At 44.2% G+C, this 17,145-nt stretch overlaps 3 protein-coding genes across 4 annotated transcripts in view; 2 read left to right on the plus strand and 1 right to left on the minus strand.

The window, feature by feature from the left end:
- Nucleotides 1–12,328, plus strand: part of LOC108555783 (receptor-type guanylate cyclase Gyc76C) — a 61,103-nt gene extending 48,775 nt beyond the window's left edge. For both annotated transcript variants that reach the window (XM_017911601.1, XM_017911602.1), the window contains 16 exons: nt 5,735–6,041; nt 6,774–6,920; nt 7,274–7,467; nt 7,562–7,721; nt 7,976–8,130; nt 8,286–8,573; nt 8,800–9,060; nt 9,145–9,216; nt 9,302–9,470; nt 9,566–9,715; nt 9,834–10,173; nt 10,275–10,398; nt 10,484–10,582; nt 10,720–10,864; nt 10,948–11,204; nt 11,285–12,328. In XM_017911601.1, coding sequence (XP_017767090.1) covers nt 5,735–6,041; nt 6,774–6,920; nt 7,274–7,467; nt 7,562–7,721; nt 7,976–8,130; nt 8,286–8,573; nt 8,800–9,060; nt 9,145–9,216; nt 9,302–9,470; nt 9,566–9,715; nt 9,834–10,173; nt 10,275–10,398; nt 10,484–10,582; nt 10,720–10,864; nt 10,948–11,204; nt 11,285–12,193 — 3,777 coding nt within the window. In that variant the 3' untranslated portion in view covers nt 12,194–12,328. The remainder of the gene's footprint in view (nt 1–5,734; nt 6,042–6,773; nt 6,921–7,273; nt 7,468–7,561; nt 7,722–7,975; nt 8,131–8,285; nt 8,574–8,799; nt 9,061–9,144; nt 9,217–9,301; nt 9,471–9,565; nt 9,716–9,833; nt 10,174–10,274; nt 10,399–10,483; nt 10,583–10,719; nt 10,865–10,947; nt 11,205–11,284) is intronic.
- Nucleotides 12,329–13,058: 730 nt separating this feature from the next.
- Nucleotides 13,059–13,960, minus strand: ND-B14 (NADH dehydrogenase (ubiquinone) B14 subunit). Its single transcript, XM_017911550.1, has 3 exons — nt 13,819–13,960; nt 13,398–13,513; nt 13,059–13,333 (listed from the first exon to the last, which is right to left on the minus strand). The coding sequence occupies exons 1-3, from the start codon at nt 13,940–13,942 to the stop codon at nt 13,205–13,207; spliced, it is 369 nt and encodes a 122-aa protein (XP_017767039.1). The 5' UTR covers nt 13,943–13,960; the 3' UTR covers nt 13,059–13,204.
- Nucleotides 13,961–14,577: 617 nt separating this feature from the next.
- On the plus strand, nt 14,578–16,760 carry RtcB (RtcB RNA ligase). Its single transcript, XM_017911545.1, has 8 exons — nt 14,578–14,689; nt 14,786–15,112; nt 15,184–15,310; nt 15,378–15,484; nt 15,563–15,722; nt 15,804–16,114; nt 16,180–16,344; nt 16,413–16,760. The coding sequence occupies exons 1-8, from the start codon at nt 14,594–14,596 to the stop codon at nt 16,638–16,640; spliced, it is 1,521 nt and encodes a 506-aa protein (XP_017767034.1). The 5' UTR covers nt 14,578–14,593; the 3' UTR covers nt 16,641–16,760.
- Nucleotides 16,761–17,145: the final 385 nt, after the last annotated feature.

Below are 17,145 nucleotides of genomic sequence, written 5' to 3' on the forward strand. Positions count from 1 at the left end.
GGAATGCCCTTGGTATGCCTGCTGGCCTGCCATAAAGCCGTTAGTTACAACATTCTGCTTCTTATTCCTCAAATTAGAATGTATAATGGCGCGCGAGTTAGTAAATAAGATCTGTTATGTTTATACCGGAGCGCAGTCGTACGCGCGTGCGCGAGGCTAAATATAAATACGCCGGATCTAAATATCGTTGGACGTTTCCGATCTCGGCGAGTAACGCGCTCGATCGATGTTCGATCGCTGGATCCAACGCTTCGACTCGACGCGTCCAGTAGAACGCGGCGAAATTCAACTCGGAATACAAAATGGACGGGGGGTCGAAATAAGAAGGAAACTCTCGGCCACGCGCGTGAGAGCCGACGTACAGTAACGTCTACGAATTTACGATCTCTGGGAACGGAGCGTAACTCGCGGAGAGGTAGAAACGAGTATCGACTCTGTTATTAAATCGATGGAGGCGAGAAGTAGGAACGGAGAAGCGAAGCGGCTCGAATCCGCTGCGTATTTCGCGGTCCGTTTCGTAACGAGTTAATACGCCATAAGAAGCTAATGAAACGTTACCACCGTCTTTACTTTCCGCTCGCTCTCCGTTCATTACGCTTATCCTCTTTAACCGTAACGATTGCATAAGAGCGAGGAAACGACGCGATCGCCGCGTTACGTTTCCCGGCCATCTTGTCCACCTGGCTTCGCCTTAATTATTCGTCAGCGGGCCGTTTAATTGGCGGAAGACGTCGGCGAATGGTGTGGCGCGAGAGCCTGTCACTTAATAAAACTCGAACGATCCCGGAGCGGAGCCGAGAAGCAGCCGGGAAGAGTGGAACGAACCGTCCTCTACCCCGTTTAACGAGCACCCTTATCGGAGAAGCTGATCTTCGGCGGCCATCGTCAACGATCACCGTGGAATCCAGAATAAACGCGCATTAACGGCATAATTTAGGAAGTTAGGTCGATGAAACGAAGGGACGGGGGCGCGTCCGAGAAGTGGTCGCGCTCAGCCGGGATAATCCGAAAGCGGGCAGAGAGAGAAGTTTAATTGGCGTCTCGGGCAACGTCTCGTGGCTTCAAGTTCAATTATCTAATGGCGACCGCGGCGTGGCTTCACCGCGGCTGCTTTCTAATTCCACGCCAACAATTCGCCTCTCTTTCCATCTCTGCAGTCATCCATTTTTGGCCGCGTTCGGGCTATCGCGTTGGGTCGTTAACGTGGCGTTTTCACCGGCAACGTGTTACCGTTGACTGAAAAAGAAAAGCATCCTTTCGGTCGCGTTCCAGCTAGCCTCGGGAGCGCGGCGTGGTAGAGGAGGAACGAAAGGTGAAGGAGAGGGTTAACGAGCCGGTGGATTATCGATTGATATTCAAGATAAAGAGGCTCCCGGTACGTTTCACGGAGGCCGAGAGGCTCGGAGAGCAACGAATTTATCTGCGACACGGAGCGTGTCGTTTGGCAAGATCTTGGTGCACGTAAACGGTCTCCCTCGAGAACGCTAATAGCCACCATTAACGGGCCAGGACGTGATCCGTTCACACGCTCGCGAATTCCGGGAAGCGATCTTTCCGTTCTGCGACTCGCGGTAGCGCTTGGCCGTGTCGTATCGGGAAGAAAAGGTATTTCTGTCGCGACGTCACCGTCGCGCGTTGTCACCTTCGTCGCGACTGCGAGAACCCGCCTCCCCCTCGGACGATCCTCCGATTCGCCGAAGCCGAATAATTTACACCGCGAGAGAGGGAAAGTGGCTGGGAAATTTGTAGGCTCGTGGAATTACCTGCCATCGCTTTCCGTTGCGCTAACGACTTCTTCGTACGGGCTATCGCTCGGAACGATCTGGCTGTTTGTAAGTCTCGCTTCGCGATGGATCGCGCTTCCGTTACGTCGAACACGCGAGCGAGAAATTTCCGGAAAACGCTCCGTTCTCCGTCCCACCGGAGATTCGCCGCGATGGTTCATCCCGAGGTTCACGTTGTCGGCATCGGTTCTGGTACGGTCGATCACCGGTTCTGGACGGATCAAACGCGGAATTAATATTCCGTCGCGTTCCTAACTTCCCTTCGAGCCTTCCTCGCCGCCCAGGTGCGACTTCCGTCTTAACGCGACAAACAGGAAGACGACGGACGAACGATTCTAGTAGCGGCGTTAGATAGGTTGAATCGGAATTCAAGTCCGAGGAGGATCGACTGGCGCGATGAAACTGGCTCGCGGGACCAGCAGCGACGATTGCTCGATTGTTATTCAGCGGACGTCGGACGGCCGTCGATGCACCGGGACGCAGCGTGCGTCGCGTTCCCCGACGTAAAGACGAGTTTAGAGGCATAATTTTGAGGAACGGCGCGGATCGCTACCCGGCGGAAAGATGAAATATCCGCGGTTCATGTTTTATGGATGCGGCGAACAATTATAAAACAGTAGGGTATAAATTTAAAAAAGCGCTGCGAAGAATTCGCGATGAGACGCGCCGTCTGCTACGCGCCGTGGCTGCTAGCAGTTCGCGGCGGGCGTCGTCGAATCGATGCGTGCCTGCACTTGCACCGGCGAGATGTTTGGCCGAGGCAGGAGGAAAAGGCGCGTACCGAGCGTCCGCGTTTCTGGAAATCGCATAAATCTGCGGCGCGGTGAAATTTTACTACTCGAATCCGCGGCGAGGCCGGTTGGGAACACGTACACGCGCGAGTACGATGAAAAAGGAGCGAGGGGGAAAAAGAGCGTGGGCAGGAATTCCTCGGTCGCGTTTCCAAAGGATCGCGAACGCGCGTTGCACAACTAACGCGCGCGATCGGCCAATAGAGAAAAGCCTCTCTGCGGTTGCAGTCCGCGGAGAGCACTCGAGCTCTCTCGAGCTCCCTCAAGGTGGTCTCGTCTAAATATAGCCGAGTGGAGCCCAGAATAACAGCACGTCGCGAGCCGGCAATGACCAAAGCCCAGCTCGTTCACCAAGCCGAGCCAGCCGCAGAGCCGTGCCAGCGGCAGCGGCCGCAGGATAACCGACCCAGGTTCCCTCAGTTTTGTCTACCGGCCCTTCGGACCCGTTCCGCCTAGCCCCTCTGACCGGAGAACCAGGCGGGGCCCGGTGGTGCCTCCTTTGAGACAATACTCTCCTACGAGTCCTCCGTGTCCTCTTTGTTCCCTCGCGGCGAGACCCGTTGGCCCCGTTGCTTCCACGGCAATAGGGGACGACTGGTTCTTCTAAGCCGGACCAGTTTCGTCTACCGGATCATCGATCACCGGCCGGGTTTTATGCAAAACCAGGGGACACGGTTGCGTGGTCGTTCGCCGCTCGGTTACGTACCATCGCAGTCGTGCATCTTCTGCGAATCCTCTCGATCGGGGATTACGCGTTAACGCGCCGAGATACGCTCCTCCGTCGAACGCTTTACGCGACTATCGCGATCGGGCCAGACGATACAGAACGAATTTCTTCGTTTTACCCGAGTCCGATCATATTATTTATACCCGTCGTATACCTACCATTTCCAATCGGAGTATCGAGATAAGATTAGGAACAGGTAAGCGGTGGTAAAATCGGGTTATTATAATGATTTATCGCCGGAGATAGGGGATCTGCGTCGAAAGCAACGTTTCGATTAATATTCGGCGTTCGATCGGCGAATAGTTCACCGCACACTGGAGAACGTTCAAAGATGGCGTCGCGGAGTTCCGCGCACCGCGAACCAACGGAGTACGGAGGGACACGTAGCGAGTTTGCCGATCGAATTGGTGTGCAACGAGTCGAGATCCCCTAATTCCTGCAAGGTCGATGCTTAATCGGAATGCTTCCTTTTAACCACAGCGCGATAACTGGACAATCGTAATTTCGTCATTGCGATGCAACCCGGATCAATTTCGATCTTCTTCTCCCATTTTTCTTCCCCCTTTTCTCACAACACGATTGCGATAAAAGTCAGCGTCACGCACAGAGCGTAATCGACTGTCTTTCGACGAATTTATACGCAGAGTATCGCGATGCTCCACGTCCGGTGTTCGAAAAAGGGAGTGTCTCGAGGGAGGAACTCGCTCCCTCGCGTTCCACGTTTTCCTGGAGTTCGCGCAATTTCGCATTTCGAGCCGAAATTCCGCGCAAAAAGCGCCGGCCGGCTTTACGATCGCGCGCGGGACCGAGAATAAAAAGAAGAGACCCGGCCAGGTGGGTAAATTGCTGACGATCTCGACTTCCTGGAATCGTGGGAGGACGAGCAGAGGACGCTGGAAAGAGAGAGTGTTCGATTTCGGCACGCGGGTCGCGGAGCCATGCAAATTAATCTGATGCTCCGACTCCTGCTCTAACCGTTCCGAGATTTACCTATCGAATTCTGCGATAATTTCGCTGGGCCTTATGCAAATGACACGTAAAGTCGATCGATTCGGTGGACGAGAGTATTCGCCAAAAAATCGAAACGTAAATTTCTCAAGGACGACTTTGGTCGCGATACTAAACCATGCGACGCGTGTCTGCCGCGTTAACTTATCACCGGAAGAAAATTACAAAGACACTGGGTACGGTACCGGGAAACTTTCGCCCGTAATATCTCGGAAAGTGGAATAGTATCGAAAGCAAGAGACTCGGGTCGAAAGCGAAAAGACTTGCCGTGGCTGCTGGAGACGATAAGGATAATTTTTCAAGCGACGATCGGCAGCACGCGTGACGGTGCGGCCGTGATCGCGCGGGCAACGCTCGCCGTAACCGCAAATCCCATGGACGGCGACGTAACGAGGGAAAAGTGTGGCGGCGGTGATCGCGGGACTCGGTGGATGCATGAATTTCGTGGTCTCGCGGTCGGTACCTCGAGAAGAGAAGGCTGGTCGGGGCCCGACGGAGACTCGGAAGAGGGAAAAAGCAAAAGGAGGTGGACGAGGAGGAGGAAAAAACAACGGAAAGTGGATCGTGGCCTGGCGGTGGTCGCCACGGTTAAAGTAGAACTGACCCCCAGTTGTCACGTTTAATTTATATGTTAATGAGCGCATGTCACATTTCAACGGTACGGAGCAACCGCCCCGTGCACTTCTCCGCGCGAGCACCAGAGAAGAGAGAAGAGAGCTGCCCCGTTCATTCCACTCTCCTCCTGCCCTCCTTCGTGCCGCCTGCCACAGGTTTATATTTAACCGCGCGCCACACACCATGGCACCCGGCGCAGCCCACTTTGCCGCGTTACTCTCCTGCCTTCTACTCTCTTTCCGTCTCTTCTACTCTTTCTCTTCCCACCGCCACCTACTCCTTCTGCTCCCTTCCTTTTTCCCCGTCCAACCCTTTTCGATAGAGATCCACTCTTCTTCTTCTCCATCCTCTTCTCCTCTTTCTTCTTCCTCGTCATCGTCATCGTCGTTCTTTTCTCGTCTCTCTTATCCACCACCGTTGGTCTTTCAGTTTTCTGGCTTTTGCGTTTTCGACTCTTCGATGGCTTTGCCGCGCGGTTCCCACGCTCGTCCAAGTTCCCTCTTATCGCTTTCTGCACCTTCGAAGTGTACCTCCTGATCAGAGTCGACGCGTGGACACTCTGCTCAGGATCTCCGTGTCGCTCATCGCGAAAACGCGAGACGTCTACTATCTACTAACTACTGTCTCTCTATTATCGGAAATTAAACGCGAGTTATGACCGAGAGTAGCTATGTAACTGAACCTCGATCGTGTCCCTATACCGTTGTTCCCTCGTCCAGCCCACGTTAACGCATCCAGCGCAAAGAACCGCGCAAGCGTGCACTTGAACGCTGGCTAAACGCGATCGGGAAACCGTGTGTGGATTGCAGAAATGCTCGGACTACAAAGCGTCGAAGGTGAACACGTTCGCGAGGACCGAGCCGCCGGACACGCAGGTGACGAAGTCGGTGATCGCGTTGCTGCTCCATTATGGCTGGAACAAATTCACCATCATCACGGAGAGCGCCTGGTCGACGGTGGCCCGGTCGCTGGAGGAGCAGGCCACCAAGAACAACCTCACCGTCAACCACTACAAGACCGTGGAGGATCGACACACGTGCTGCGAAGAGAGACTGCCGTGCTGTCAAGTCAGCGTGTGGTTCCAGCTCATACAGGAGACCAAAAATATGACTAGAAGTCAGTTCTCTCTTTAGCTTTGATGCGTCTCGCGGAACGCTGTCATCGACGCGACCGAAACCTCGTCTTTTTGACCTATTCGCTGCCATTCTAGAGCTTCTTCTTACTCGCCGCGTGCGTTTCCATTTCTATTTCTCTTTGTCTTGCACGCTCGTCGTTTTTCACGCTCCGTTACCGTTTTAGCGGCTCGTTACAACCGCGGGCCCCCTCGTGTTTTCCCGGTTCGAAATAGAGACGCGTGGTCGGTGGAACGACTTCATCGGGTCGGATCGAGTTCGCGCGAGATTTTAGCGTCCCAGATACCGGAATTGACCCCCGTCAACGAAAGAATACAAATTGATCTTTAACGCGGCCGAACGAAGTCGAGCGAGCCGCGCGCGAGCTCCGAGAGAGACGTCGCGACGCGACGAGGTCGAGGGATTTTTCTGCATCTACGCGTCGGGGTTAGATCGTTCAACCGACCACCGTAACTTCCATCGCGAGTCATGCTTTCGCGTGTTTCCCGCGTGGGAACGGGTACGCGACAGGTACGCGATAAGTACGCGGGGCAACGCGTTCCGTGATCTCGGCGATAATCGCGTGGCACGCTGTGAGCCGCAGCCGTTTTCCCTGCCGGTAGGAAAATGAAGCGTGAAAGTCAGTTCCGTCCTGGAAATCGGTCGGTCGTCGTCGATTCAGCGTTCCGACTGCTGGCAGGGGCCTGTCTAACGGAAGGCGTAAATCTGTCGACAGTTTACATATTCCTGGGAACGGCGATGTCGCTGATAGACATGATGAACTCGATGCAGAATCAACGGCTGCTGGACAACGGGGAGTACATGGTGATACACGTGGACATGATGACATACTCGCCGCGCGAGGCGCAAAAGTACTTATGGAGTAAGTAGCGATCACGAGCACAGGACCACTCGGGGCCCCCCAAACGACCCGTGAAATTCGATTGACCCGATTCTTGGGCCTCCTTCGCGGTCCTCCGGTCCTCCTTTACGGAACGTACCGCGTTCCTCGTTACCTCGTCATTTCCGTATCTAATCCGAGATTAAACGTCATGGGTCAGGCTTGGCTCGCTCGTGACCCGGTTTCCAGCACGTGATCCGATTTTAATGGACGTTCCTCTAGAGTCGTCGTCCCTTGTTGTTGCTCCGCTCTCGAATCGGATATTTCCGTTTCCCTCCACGAAAGGGAGGGTACACGGCTTCTTTCTCACCTCGCACGCGATCCGTCCCTTGCAGAACCGGATCACTTCGACAATCTGCGGAACTGCATGGAGCCGAAGGACTTCCTCAAGAGGGCTCGCTCCCTCATGGTGGTGGTATCCACGCCACCCACACAGAACTACGAAGAATTCACGAAGAAGGTCAGGGAGTACAGCAGCAAGGAGCCGTTCAACTTCGTGATCCCCGAATTGCTGAGGAAATACGAAAAGGTATAGCTCTCTTTTTCCCAACCTTTCGCGCGCTCTTGTCAACCACCGAGACGATATCGGTCCATTGATCGGCCATGTGATTTTCTCGTTCCAGTACGTGTCGATTCACGCCTCGTATCTTTACGATTCCGTGAAACTGTACGCGAGAGCCCTGGACCAACTGATGAGGGATCATCCGGAGCACACGCTGCGCGAGATCGCTAGCAATGGCACCCAGATCATCGAGACGATTATCAGAAATCACACGTATCAGAGTGAGTACACGTGTAATTGGTAGGAAGAATTGCTCGATTCAGCTTCGAGTGCCTGATCGATCTGTCGATAAGGCTCTAGATCCGATTAGAACGAGTGGGTGCGATCGTACGCGTATCATCCATGTAGATATTTCGCGCTATCGCGAGGTGCTAGAGACACTCGAGTATCGTAGGACGGGGAGAATACTCGATCCGGAGAAAGTCATTCTCCTTTCTGACGATTCGCCGAATTATTTTATGAATATTCCGAACAGGTGTCAGCGGTGCGACCATCAAGTTCGACAAGTTTGGCGACTCGGAGGGAAACTTCTCGGTATTGGCCCTGAAGAAGGACCCGTTCCGTTTCAACAATTTCTCCTGCGACTACCAAATGAAGCCTGTAGGCCAATTTCAACAGGGTGAAACTCTAGTGAGTGAGTTGTTTACAGCATTCGTGCAGCTCATTTCCATTCACGATTCTCGAACTGCTCCTGTAATAATCTCTTCGCGGTCGCTGAAACTTGTCAGAGCGAGCTGTCTGAAATCGTACAAGGTATCAAAGGATGAATTATCGATCTTGTTCAGGTGTACAGGTCGTCGGAGGCGATGGATTGGCCGGGTAAAAACAAGCCGGAAGCGGAACCAGGATGCGGTTTCCTCAACGAACACTGTCCCAAAGACGACACGCACCTGCGGAGCATAGTGGCCGCCGGTGTGCTGGCCGTTTTATTGTTCTGCGCCGCGGTAATCACTATGAGCATATACCGAAGGTGGAAGATAGAACAGGAAATCGAGGGATTGCTGTGGAAGATCGAGCCGAGCGAGATACACGGCTATCCTCACCTTGACAACATGATGTCCTCCCCTAGTAAAGTGAGCAACGTCATTTACCATTTACCATTTTATACGCTTACGAAGCGTATTGGTCTATTCGTTTCTGCTAACGAGACGTCTCGTTTCCAAGTGAAAATGTAAATATCAGGTTTGAAATTTCGTTTTGTCAAGTAGCAGACGCTTTTGTTTCAATGGTTTCTTCTTCTTTTTCTTCTTCTTTTCCTCGAATTGTCGCGTTATCTCGTCTCTCGTTCTGTGATTGCAGTTAAGCTTAGTTAGTGCAATGTCCTACGAGTCAAGATGCGGGGGCCAGGTGTTCGCGCAAACCGGGCATTACCACGGGGTAGTGGTGAGGATAAAGGAACTGAAGTTCTCGAAGAAGAAGGACATTTCCAGGGACGTGATGAAGGAGATGCGTATCCTTCGCGAGATCAGGCACGGTAACCTGAACTCTTTCATCGGGGCGTGCGTCGAGCCAATGAGGATATTGTTAATTACGGACTATTGCGCCAAAGGAAGTCTTTATGTACGTCACCTTAATACACGAATGAACGTGTAATCTGGTCTGCTGGTGTTTTCATCGAATGATCACATTGCGTGCGTGTTTCAGGATATCATCGAGAACGAAGATATCAAGCTAGATGATATGTTCATTGCGTCGTTAGTTCACGATCTCATTAAGGCAAGTGTATATACACGTTGGAAAGGAAATCAAAGATATTCTAATTGCGAAACGATTGCGAATTTATTTTTACACGGTATTACAGGGTATGCTGTACATTCATGAGTCATCTGTGCTAGTCTGTCATGGTAATCTGAAGTCTTCCAATTGCGTGGTGACCTCGCGATGGGTACTCCAAGTCTCTGATTTTGGCCTGCACGATATGCGTCACTGCGCTGAATCCGACAGCATTGGTGAACATCAGTATTATCGAAGTACGAAGAAAATAGAAATACCGTTGAAATTTATATCTTTTACTATCGATGATTCCGATTTAAATGTCACCGTGTAAATCTTCGTTTTACCGTAGACTTATTCTGGAAGGCACCTGAGCTATTAAGGAATCCCAATGCTCCGATCAAAGGGACCCAGGAAGGGGATATTTACTCGTTCGCGATTATATTGTTCGAGATAATCGGACGAAAGGGGCCGTACGGTGGCGTGAATCTAGAACCCAAAGGTAAATTATCCGTGTATCATAAGAGATCCGTAAGCATTAACGATTGTCATTCGTGAATCGGCGTTTACCAAAAGGTATAGCTGCAGAAATATAAATATGAACGTTAACAAATTGACAGAAATCATAGACCGAGTGAAAAGGTTCCCAGAAGATGGTGAACCGCCGTTTAGACCTAACATACAGATACTATCCGAGTCTGAAGCAGACTGTGCTGAGTATATAGTTAGTACGATTACCGACTGTTGGGCGGAAAGTCCGGAACTTAGGCCTGACTTCAAAATGATAAGGACGCGATTAAAGAAAATGAAAGCGGGAAGGCATCGCAATATCATGGACCAAATGATGGACATGATGGAAAAGTATGCGAACAACCTCGAAGATCTAGTCAGTGAACGTACACGCCTTCTTTTCGAGGAAAAGCAAAAAACCGAGGATCTACTACATAGAATGTTGCCTGAGTAAGTTCAAGTTTCGAATCAATCCTGTTCTTGAGAAAGAAAAATCGAAGAAGAAAAAAGGTAAACCACATTCGTGGTTAATGTACATGTGCTTCTTACAGACCCGTTGCGAATTGCTTGACGAATGGAATCGGTGTGGAACCGGAAGCTTTCGATTTGGTTACTATATACTTCAGCGATATCGTTGGTTTTACTGCAATGTCTGCAGAAAGCACACCATTCCAGGTATATTTTTCCCCAACCGATCGTCCAGGAAGTAAAACGTGTGATTTAACGTGATTACGAACGACGTTATTCCTTTATTTTACAGGTTGTAAACTTCTTAAACGATTTGTACACTTTGTTTGACCGCATAATCAAAGGATACGATGTATACAAAGTAGAAACAATCGGTGATGCCTACATGGTGGTATGTATATGTATCTAAATTTTATAAAAGTTTATTATTTATACGTGTTATTCGCGTATTATAGGTTTCACGTATTCTAATATATTTTACGTGTAATATTTGTCTATTAATATTTTACAACGTACCGCTTCTGTCAGGTTTCCGGTTTGCCACTAAAAAATGGAAATAGGCATGCCGGAGAAATTGCATCGATGTCTCTAGACTTACTGAACGCTGTGAAACACCATACCATAGCTCACAGGCCCCAAGACACTCTTAAATTGCGCATTGGGATCCATACAGGTATCGTATTCCAAGAGAAGATGCTAAACAGTACTCGATAATTTTGTTTATACATATGTGTATATAAATAATAAATATTATAGGACCTGTGGTAGCAGGTGTTGTTGGTCTAACAATGCCTAGATATTGCTTGTTCGGAGATACCGTAAATACAGCTTCGCGCATGGAATCAAACGGTGAACCATTGCGTATTCACATAAGCGAGCAATGTAAAGATGCTCTGGACAAAATCGGTGGCTACATCATTGAAGAACGTGGCTTGGTTCATATGAAGGGAAAAGGAGAAGTAAAAACTTACTGGCTCACTGGAGCCACTGAGAGAGCCATTCAAAAACGAGAGGTTTGTATGAAAGGGTGTATAGTAACATTATTCTAAAGGTATATCGAAACTTTATTTGATCCTAATGTTTATGCTTCTAGGTGGACGTTGGTGATCTTCCACCACTCTTTTGCAGACCGAGAAGGAGTCCAAAATTAAATTCAGATTCTCGACAGGCTTCGTTATTAGGAGGTCTAGGAGCGGGCAGTCGTAGACAGTCAAGTGTCCCGAGACCAACGCCAGATGATTCTTCGTCTCAATGCGGAGGGTCCAGTCCAGTGCCCAAGTCTCTTAACTCTCGGAAATTGGAACGATCTCCTTTGTATTTGACCGATAGCGTATCGAGGACAACGCTTGACAATGTCGCGTTGCAAGAAGATGTTGAGAATCGAGCGGCTAACATTAAAATGGCACTCGATGATTTTTTTATCGACACCAGGCCAAAATTTAGGAAAAACGCAAGGGTTCTGTCAACAATTGCTTCGTCATCCTCCACGAGCGACTATCCGTTTCAAACGATAATACGAGAGTCTCGTTCGCTAGATCCATTCCCGTTACTGCTCTATAACAAAAGGTTCGAGTCGCGGAATTTTTCTTGGAAAGAACCTAAGAAAAGTTTTCGGTCGTTGGAGAATTGTGACAAGTGCACACGGACTAACTCAAAGACGAATATTTCTAAAAACGTGTTGAATAACAATTATCCGAATGGTAACGTGATAATAGTGCCCCATACCGACGAGTCGCCTAACGAAGCAGAGACACCGTTACTAGGAGATGAGAGTGGTTGTATGGGAGAAATTGTGCCTGTTAAACGTTGGCGATCTCTTGAAGTGGTATCCGTTCCTAGTACAGACAGCGTACCAGATAAAAAGTCCTCCGCACGAAATTCGATCAGAAGCTGGCTCCTAAATCTGTTTAGTGGCAATGGAATGCGCAACAGTGATGTTTCGTTAAGAAGGGGTGTAATAGCAGGTTACGATATACAGTCGGAACGTGAAAGTATAGTTTAATACGAAATACGTCGGTAGCCGAGGAAAGAAGTGAAGGGAATTCGAACACGAAATCTTCTACTGCAAAACATACGAGTGCACAAAAACATTATTACATTTATGAATCATAAGCATGATGTATTGTTGCCATTTTTTTTAGCGTATAGATATGTGGAATGTATGGGTATAAAAGTTACCGACCGTGTATATTTTTAATACCTAGATATTTTATGATTTGTATTAAAGTACGCTTTATATTGGCGGCAAATATGTTTTTTTTACATAGTACGAGATTTCTCTATTAAAATTTTTAATCCGAGGATATAATGAAACTAGAATGACTTTTATAAAAATGATTCTAACCAAAGTATGAACAAGTACAGAAATCATGTAAAAAAAGTCTATCTCGAGGTAGAACAAACGATTCCCATTGTAAAACAAAAAGAAAGAAACACGTGCATAGTTAAAAATGTACATTTACGCAAGTTCGAATACACTCGTTTCAAACATATGTATGTATGTATGATGTATGTATGTGTGTGTGTATGTACGTACGTACGTATGTATGTATGTATGTATGCATGTACGTATGCACGTATGTATGTATGCTTGTATGTATGTATGTATAATTTCGACACTTGTTCACTGAAGGAAAGCAAATTATCTGTATGGCTGTGAAAAGTGAACTAGATTGTACCTAAGGTGCTTAGTAATATATCATCTTGTCAAATGTATATAAGTGAATAATAATATATAGATGTAAAGATAAAATGTAAATTAAAAGAAATATTGTCTTCTGTAAGAGCTGATTAAAGATTCATCTTTTGAAATATTGTATAATTCGATTTTTTAATAAAATAGTAGGTTTTCCTCTCTATTATATATTTAACTCCTACCTAATTAACGAAACATATATTATATATATATATATGTATGTTTGTGTGTGCATACTCTTTTTACATGGCTTATAAATTATATGTATAGATGTATCTAATTACAATATGCAACTTATATGTTTTAATATCACAAAATTCAATCTTGCCCTGCAATGAATTTTGACATAAAATCCGTTGGCTTTGGTTCTTCAGTGTCTTTCCAATAATTCAACAGGTTTCCAGTTGGTTTCCAGATGCTACAAATTTCTTGAAGTTCCATTTGTCCCTAATATGTCACAATTATTAATATTGTATATGTATTACAATATACATAAAATATCTATCCTTACTTTAATAAGTAGCAAATCAATTGCTCTTATATCACGTATATGAGCATAACGTTTAAATTCTTCCCGTAACTTCTGTTTACACTCTGCCTCTGTTTTTGGTAACAAGTAATTGTTTACTGCAAAATTAATTATGTAATATATATATATATATATAAATACACATATATGTGTGTGTATGTATGTGTTTTACAATTTTACAAAAGATAATAAGTTTAGTATAAATTTTTATTAAAAGTTGAAACGTTGAACTTTAAGTTATTTCTACTAAAATCGAAGTAAAATAGATAAAAAATCAATGTATTATATTGACAACAAAAAATAAATTTAAGTCGCACAAACGTAAACTATTTTAAACACAATTAGGTTATGTGACATACTACCGATTTTCAAGTAAGAAATATACAATAATTAAAATACTTACCGATATATGGAATTTGACGATACCATGCTTTATACAAATTTAATGTTCTTCTACGAGCATCTCCATGAGTTAATGATAGTATAGGTTTTGCATGTTTTACACCTGATTTTAGAACAGTAGCCATTTTTGTATTTTATAACACTCTTCAGTGTTCAGATTATATACTATATTAGTACCAACTTTTCTGTTTAATATTGCACGATAAAAACAATACAAATATTTTATAATTGGAAATAAAATATCGAAAATATGTCGAAAATAAAGTATCCCTCCTTATTCCTTTTTATATATTTCTTCTTACATTAATATTTTTATTACTTTTTGTTAAGTCATTAAAATTACGCCAAGAAGTTTATATTGCAGAGAAAATAATAAAATTTGTACATATAAATATATTAAATATGTGCTATTGAAACTATGGATTTTAAATTTGACGAAAGAATGATTTTTAAAATGATAGCGTAACGACCGCTTCTTTATACGTTTGCAACACTGATATATTAGAAATTGCAGAAGACCGTCAGTTTAGTCGACAATATTTTGTCAGTAAAAGGTAACGTTGTTTTTAAACGATAATAAATGTAAGCAGAATTGTATTTAGATCTAGTCTTAGTTCCTTGTACTATTAATTGGATGAAATTATCCAGAAATTTAGAAGAGAATATTTAATTCTGAGCTAGAAACTATAGTACAATTTTATACGTTTTCAAAAAAGTAGAATTTGTTACCTAGAATTAATAAATTTTCAAAAAAGTAGAATATACTATAAATAAAAATGGTAGTTCGACAATATCAAGAAGAGTTAAAATATTTAGAAAAAATAAATGATACATGCTGGAGGATAAAAAAAGGTTTTCAACCTAATATGAAGGTAAGCATTCATTAATTATATGTATCTTATTCATTAATTATATACATATGTATATTTTTTCTCGCCCACAAATGTTAAATATTTCTTTATCCATAGGTTGAGGGTGTTTTTTATGTAAATAATACATTAGAACGTTTAATGTTTGATGAGTTAAGAAATGCATGTAGACCTGGAGCAGTAGGTGGGTTTCTCCCAGGTATGAAACAAATTGCTAATGTCGCTGCTCTTCCTGGAATTGTTTGGAGATCTGTTGGATTACCTGATGTACATTCTGGATATGGTTTTGCTATTGGTAACATGGCAGCATTTGATGTAAATGATCCAAAATCTATAGTATCACCCGGTGGTGTAGGATTTGATATAAATTGTGGAGTACGATTATTAAGAACTAATCTTTTCGAAAAAGATGTTGTACCTGTAAAGGTATTATGTTTTCTTAATTGATATTTATAGACATATTATAAGAATTAAAATAAACTAATTATTACTTTTAGGAACAACTTGCACAGAGTATGTTTGATCATATTCCTGTTGGTGTTGGTTCAAAAGGAATTATACCTATGAATGCACATGATTTAGAAGAAGCCCTAGAAATGGGAATGGATTGGTCTCTTAGAGAAGGTATGTATATGTTTAATAAAGTAAATTTTTGTTATCAATATTAAGTTTATTTCTAAACTTCCTACAGGTTATATTTGGGCAGAAGACAAAGAACATTGTGAGGAATATGGTAGAATGCTTAATGCAGATTCATCAAAAGTATCAATGAGGGCTAAGAAACGTGGACTTCCACAGGCAAGATGTTAAGAATTTACTTCATCATGAATATAAATATTGAGTAATATCTGATCATTTATACAAATAATCTTATAGCTAGGAACATTGGGTGCTGGAAATCATTATGCTGAGATTCAAGTAGTAGATGAAATTTATGATAAATGGGCTGCATGTAAAATGGGTATTGAAGAGAAAAATCAAATTTGTGTGATGATTCATTCTGGTAGTAGAGGATTTGGACATCAAGTTGCAACTGGTAATAAATATGAAATAAATCGTTTTTGTGCGAAAAGTAATTTAGAACGAGTAACACATTTGAAACTTTTTTATGTTACAGATGCACTTGTACAAATGGAAAAAGCTATGAAACGGGACAATATTGAAACTAATGATAGGCAGTTAGCTTGTGCTCATATCAAATCTCAAGAAGGACAAGATTACTTAAAGGCAATGGCTGCAGCCGCAAATTTTGCATGGGTCAATAGAAGTTCTATGACATTTCTTAGCCGACAGGCATTCGCCAAGCAGTTCCGGCTGTCTCCCGATGAGTTAGATATGCACGTTATATATGATGTATCTCATAATATTGCAAAGATAGAAGAGCATATAGTGGATGGAAAACAGAAAACACTTTTAGTACATAGAAAGGTAAACAAAAAGGATTTTATAATGATTACATTTAACAATTTTTATATAATCATTTTTTTTTATAGGGTTCTACAAGAGCATTTCCACCTCACCATCCTCTGATTCCTGTCGATTATCAGCTAACAGGTCAACCAGTTTTAATTGGAGGCACTATGGGAACTTGTAGTTATGTTCTTACTGGAACTAAACAAGCTATGGACGAAACATTTGGATCTACTTGCCATGGAGCAGTAAGTGGAAGCTTTTTGTTTATAAAAGTATATAATGATCTCTGAATGAAATAAAAAATTTTATTTAGGGTCGAGCTTTGTCTAGAGCCAAGTCGCGTAGAAACTTGAATTACATGGATGTACTAGAAAAACTAGAACAGCAAGGGATATCTATCAGAGTTGCTTCGCCTAAGTTAGTGATGGAAGAAGCACCAGAGTCTTACAAAAATGTAACGGATGTCGTAAATACATGCCATGCTGCAGGCATTTCCCGGAAATGTATAAAATTAAGGCCGATCGCAGTTATCAAAGGATAATTGTTCGTAATATATGTACAGAATTTATTTATAAATGTTAATCATGATTAAAGCCTACATGGTAAAGCAAATTAACTTATATATATCTTAGGTATCATTCATCTTTTGTAAAGTATGTAAATGTAGCAGAAATATAGAATTAACTTGTAATAAAAATGTGTAACATTTAATGATTTAAGGATTCTATACTTAAGTATATTAATATACTTCTTTTCCTTAATTTTTTTGGACATACAAGTATTAAGGTAAACAGTATAATAAGTGATGGAGACCATTTTAAAAATATTACATTAGCATTTTATTAGATAAAATGTACAGTTACCTACGCACGAAGTAAGAAAGCTATATTAGACTAATTCGTTCGACTTTACACGGGAATTAAATTCGCTGTGTTACGCTTAACAAATCCTCCAGTGACTAAGAGAAAAGAGAATAAAGGTACAGACAAGGGTACGCTGGAAAATAAAGTCCTATCGTGTGTAGATAATGGAAGCAAACCATCACC

The sequence above is a fragment of the Eufriesea mexicana genome, unplaced genomic scaffold, assembly GCF_001483705.2.
Source record: "Eufriesea mexicana isolate 0111107269 unplaced genomic scaffold, ASM148370v2 scaffold265, whole genome shotgun sequence".
Taxonomy (NCBI): Eukaryota; Metazoa; Arthropoda; class Insecta; order Hymenoptera; family Apidae; genus Eufriesea; species Eufriesea mexicana.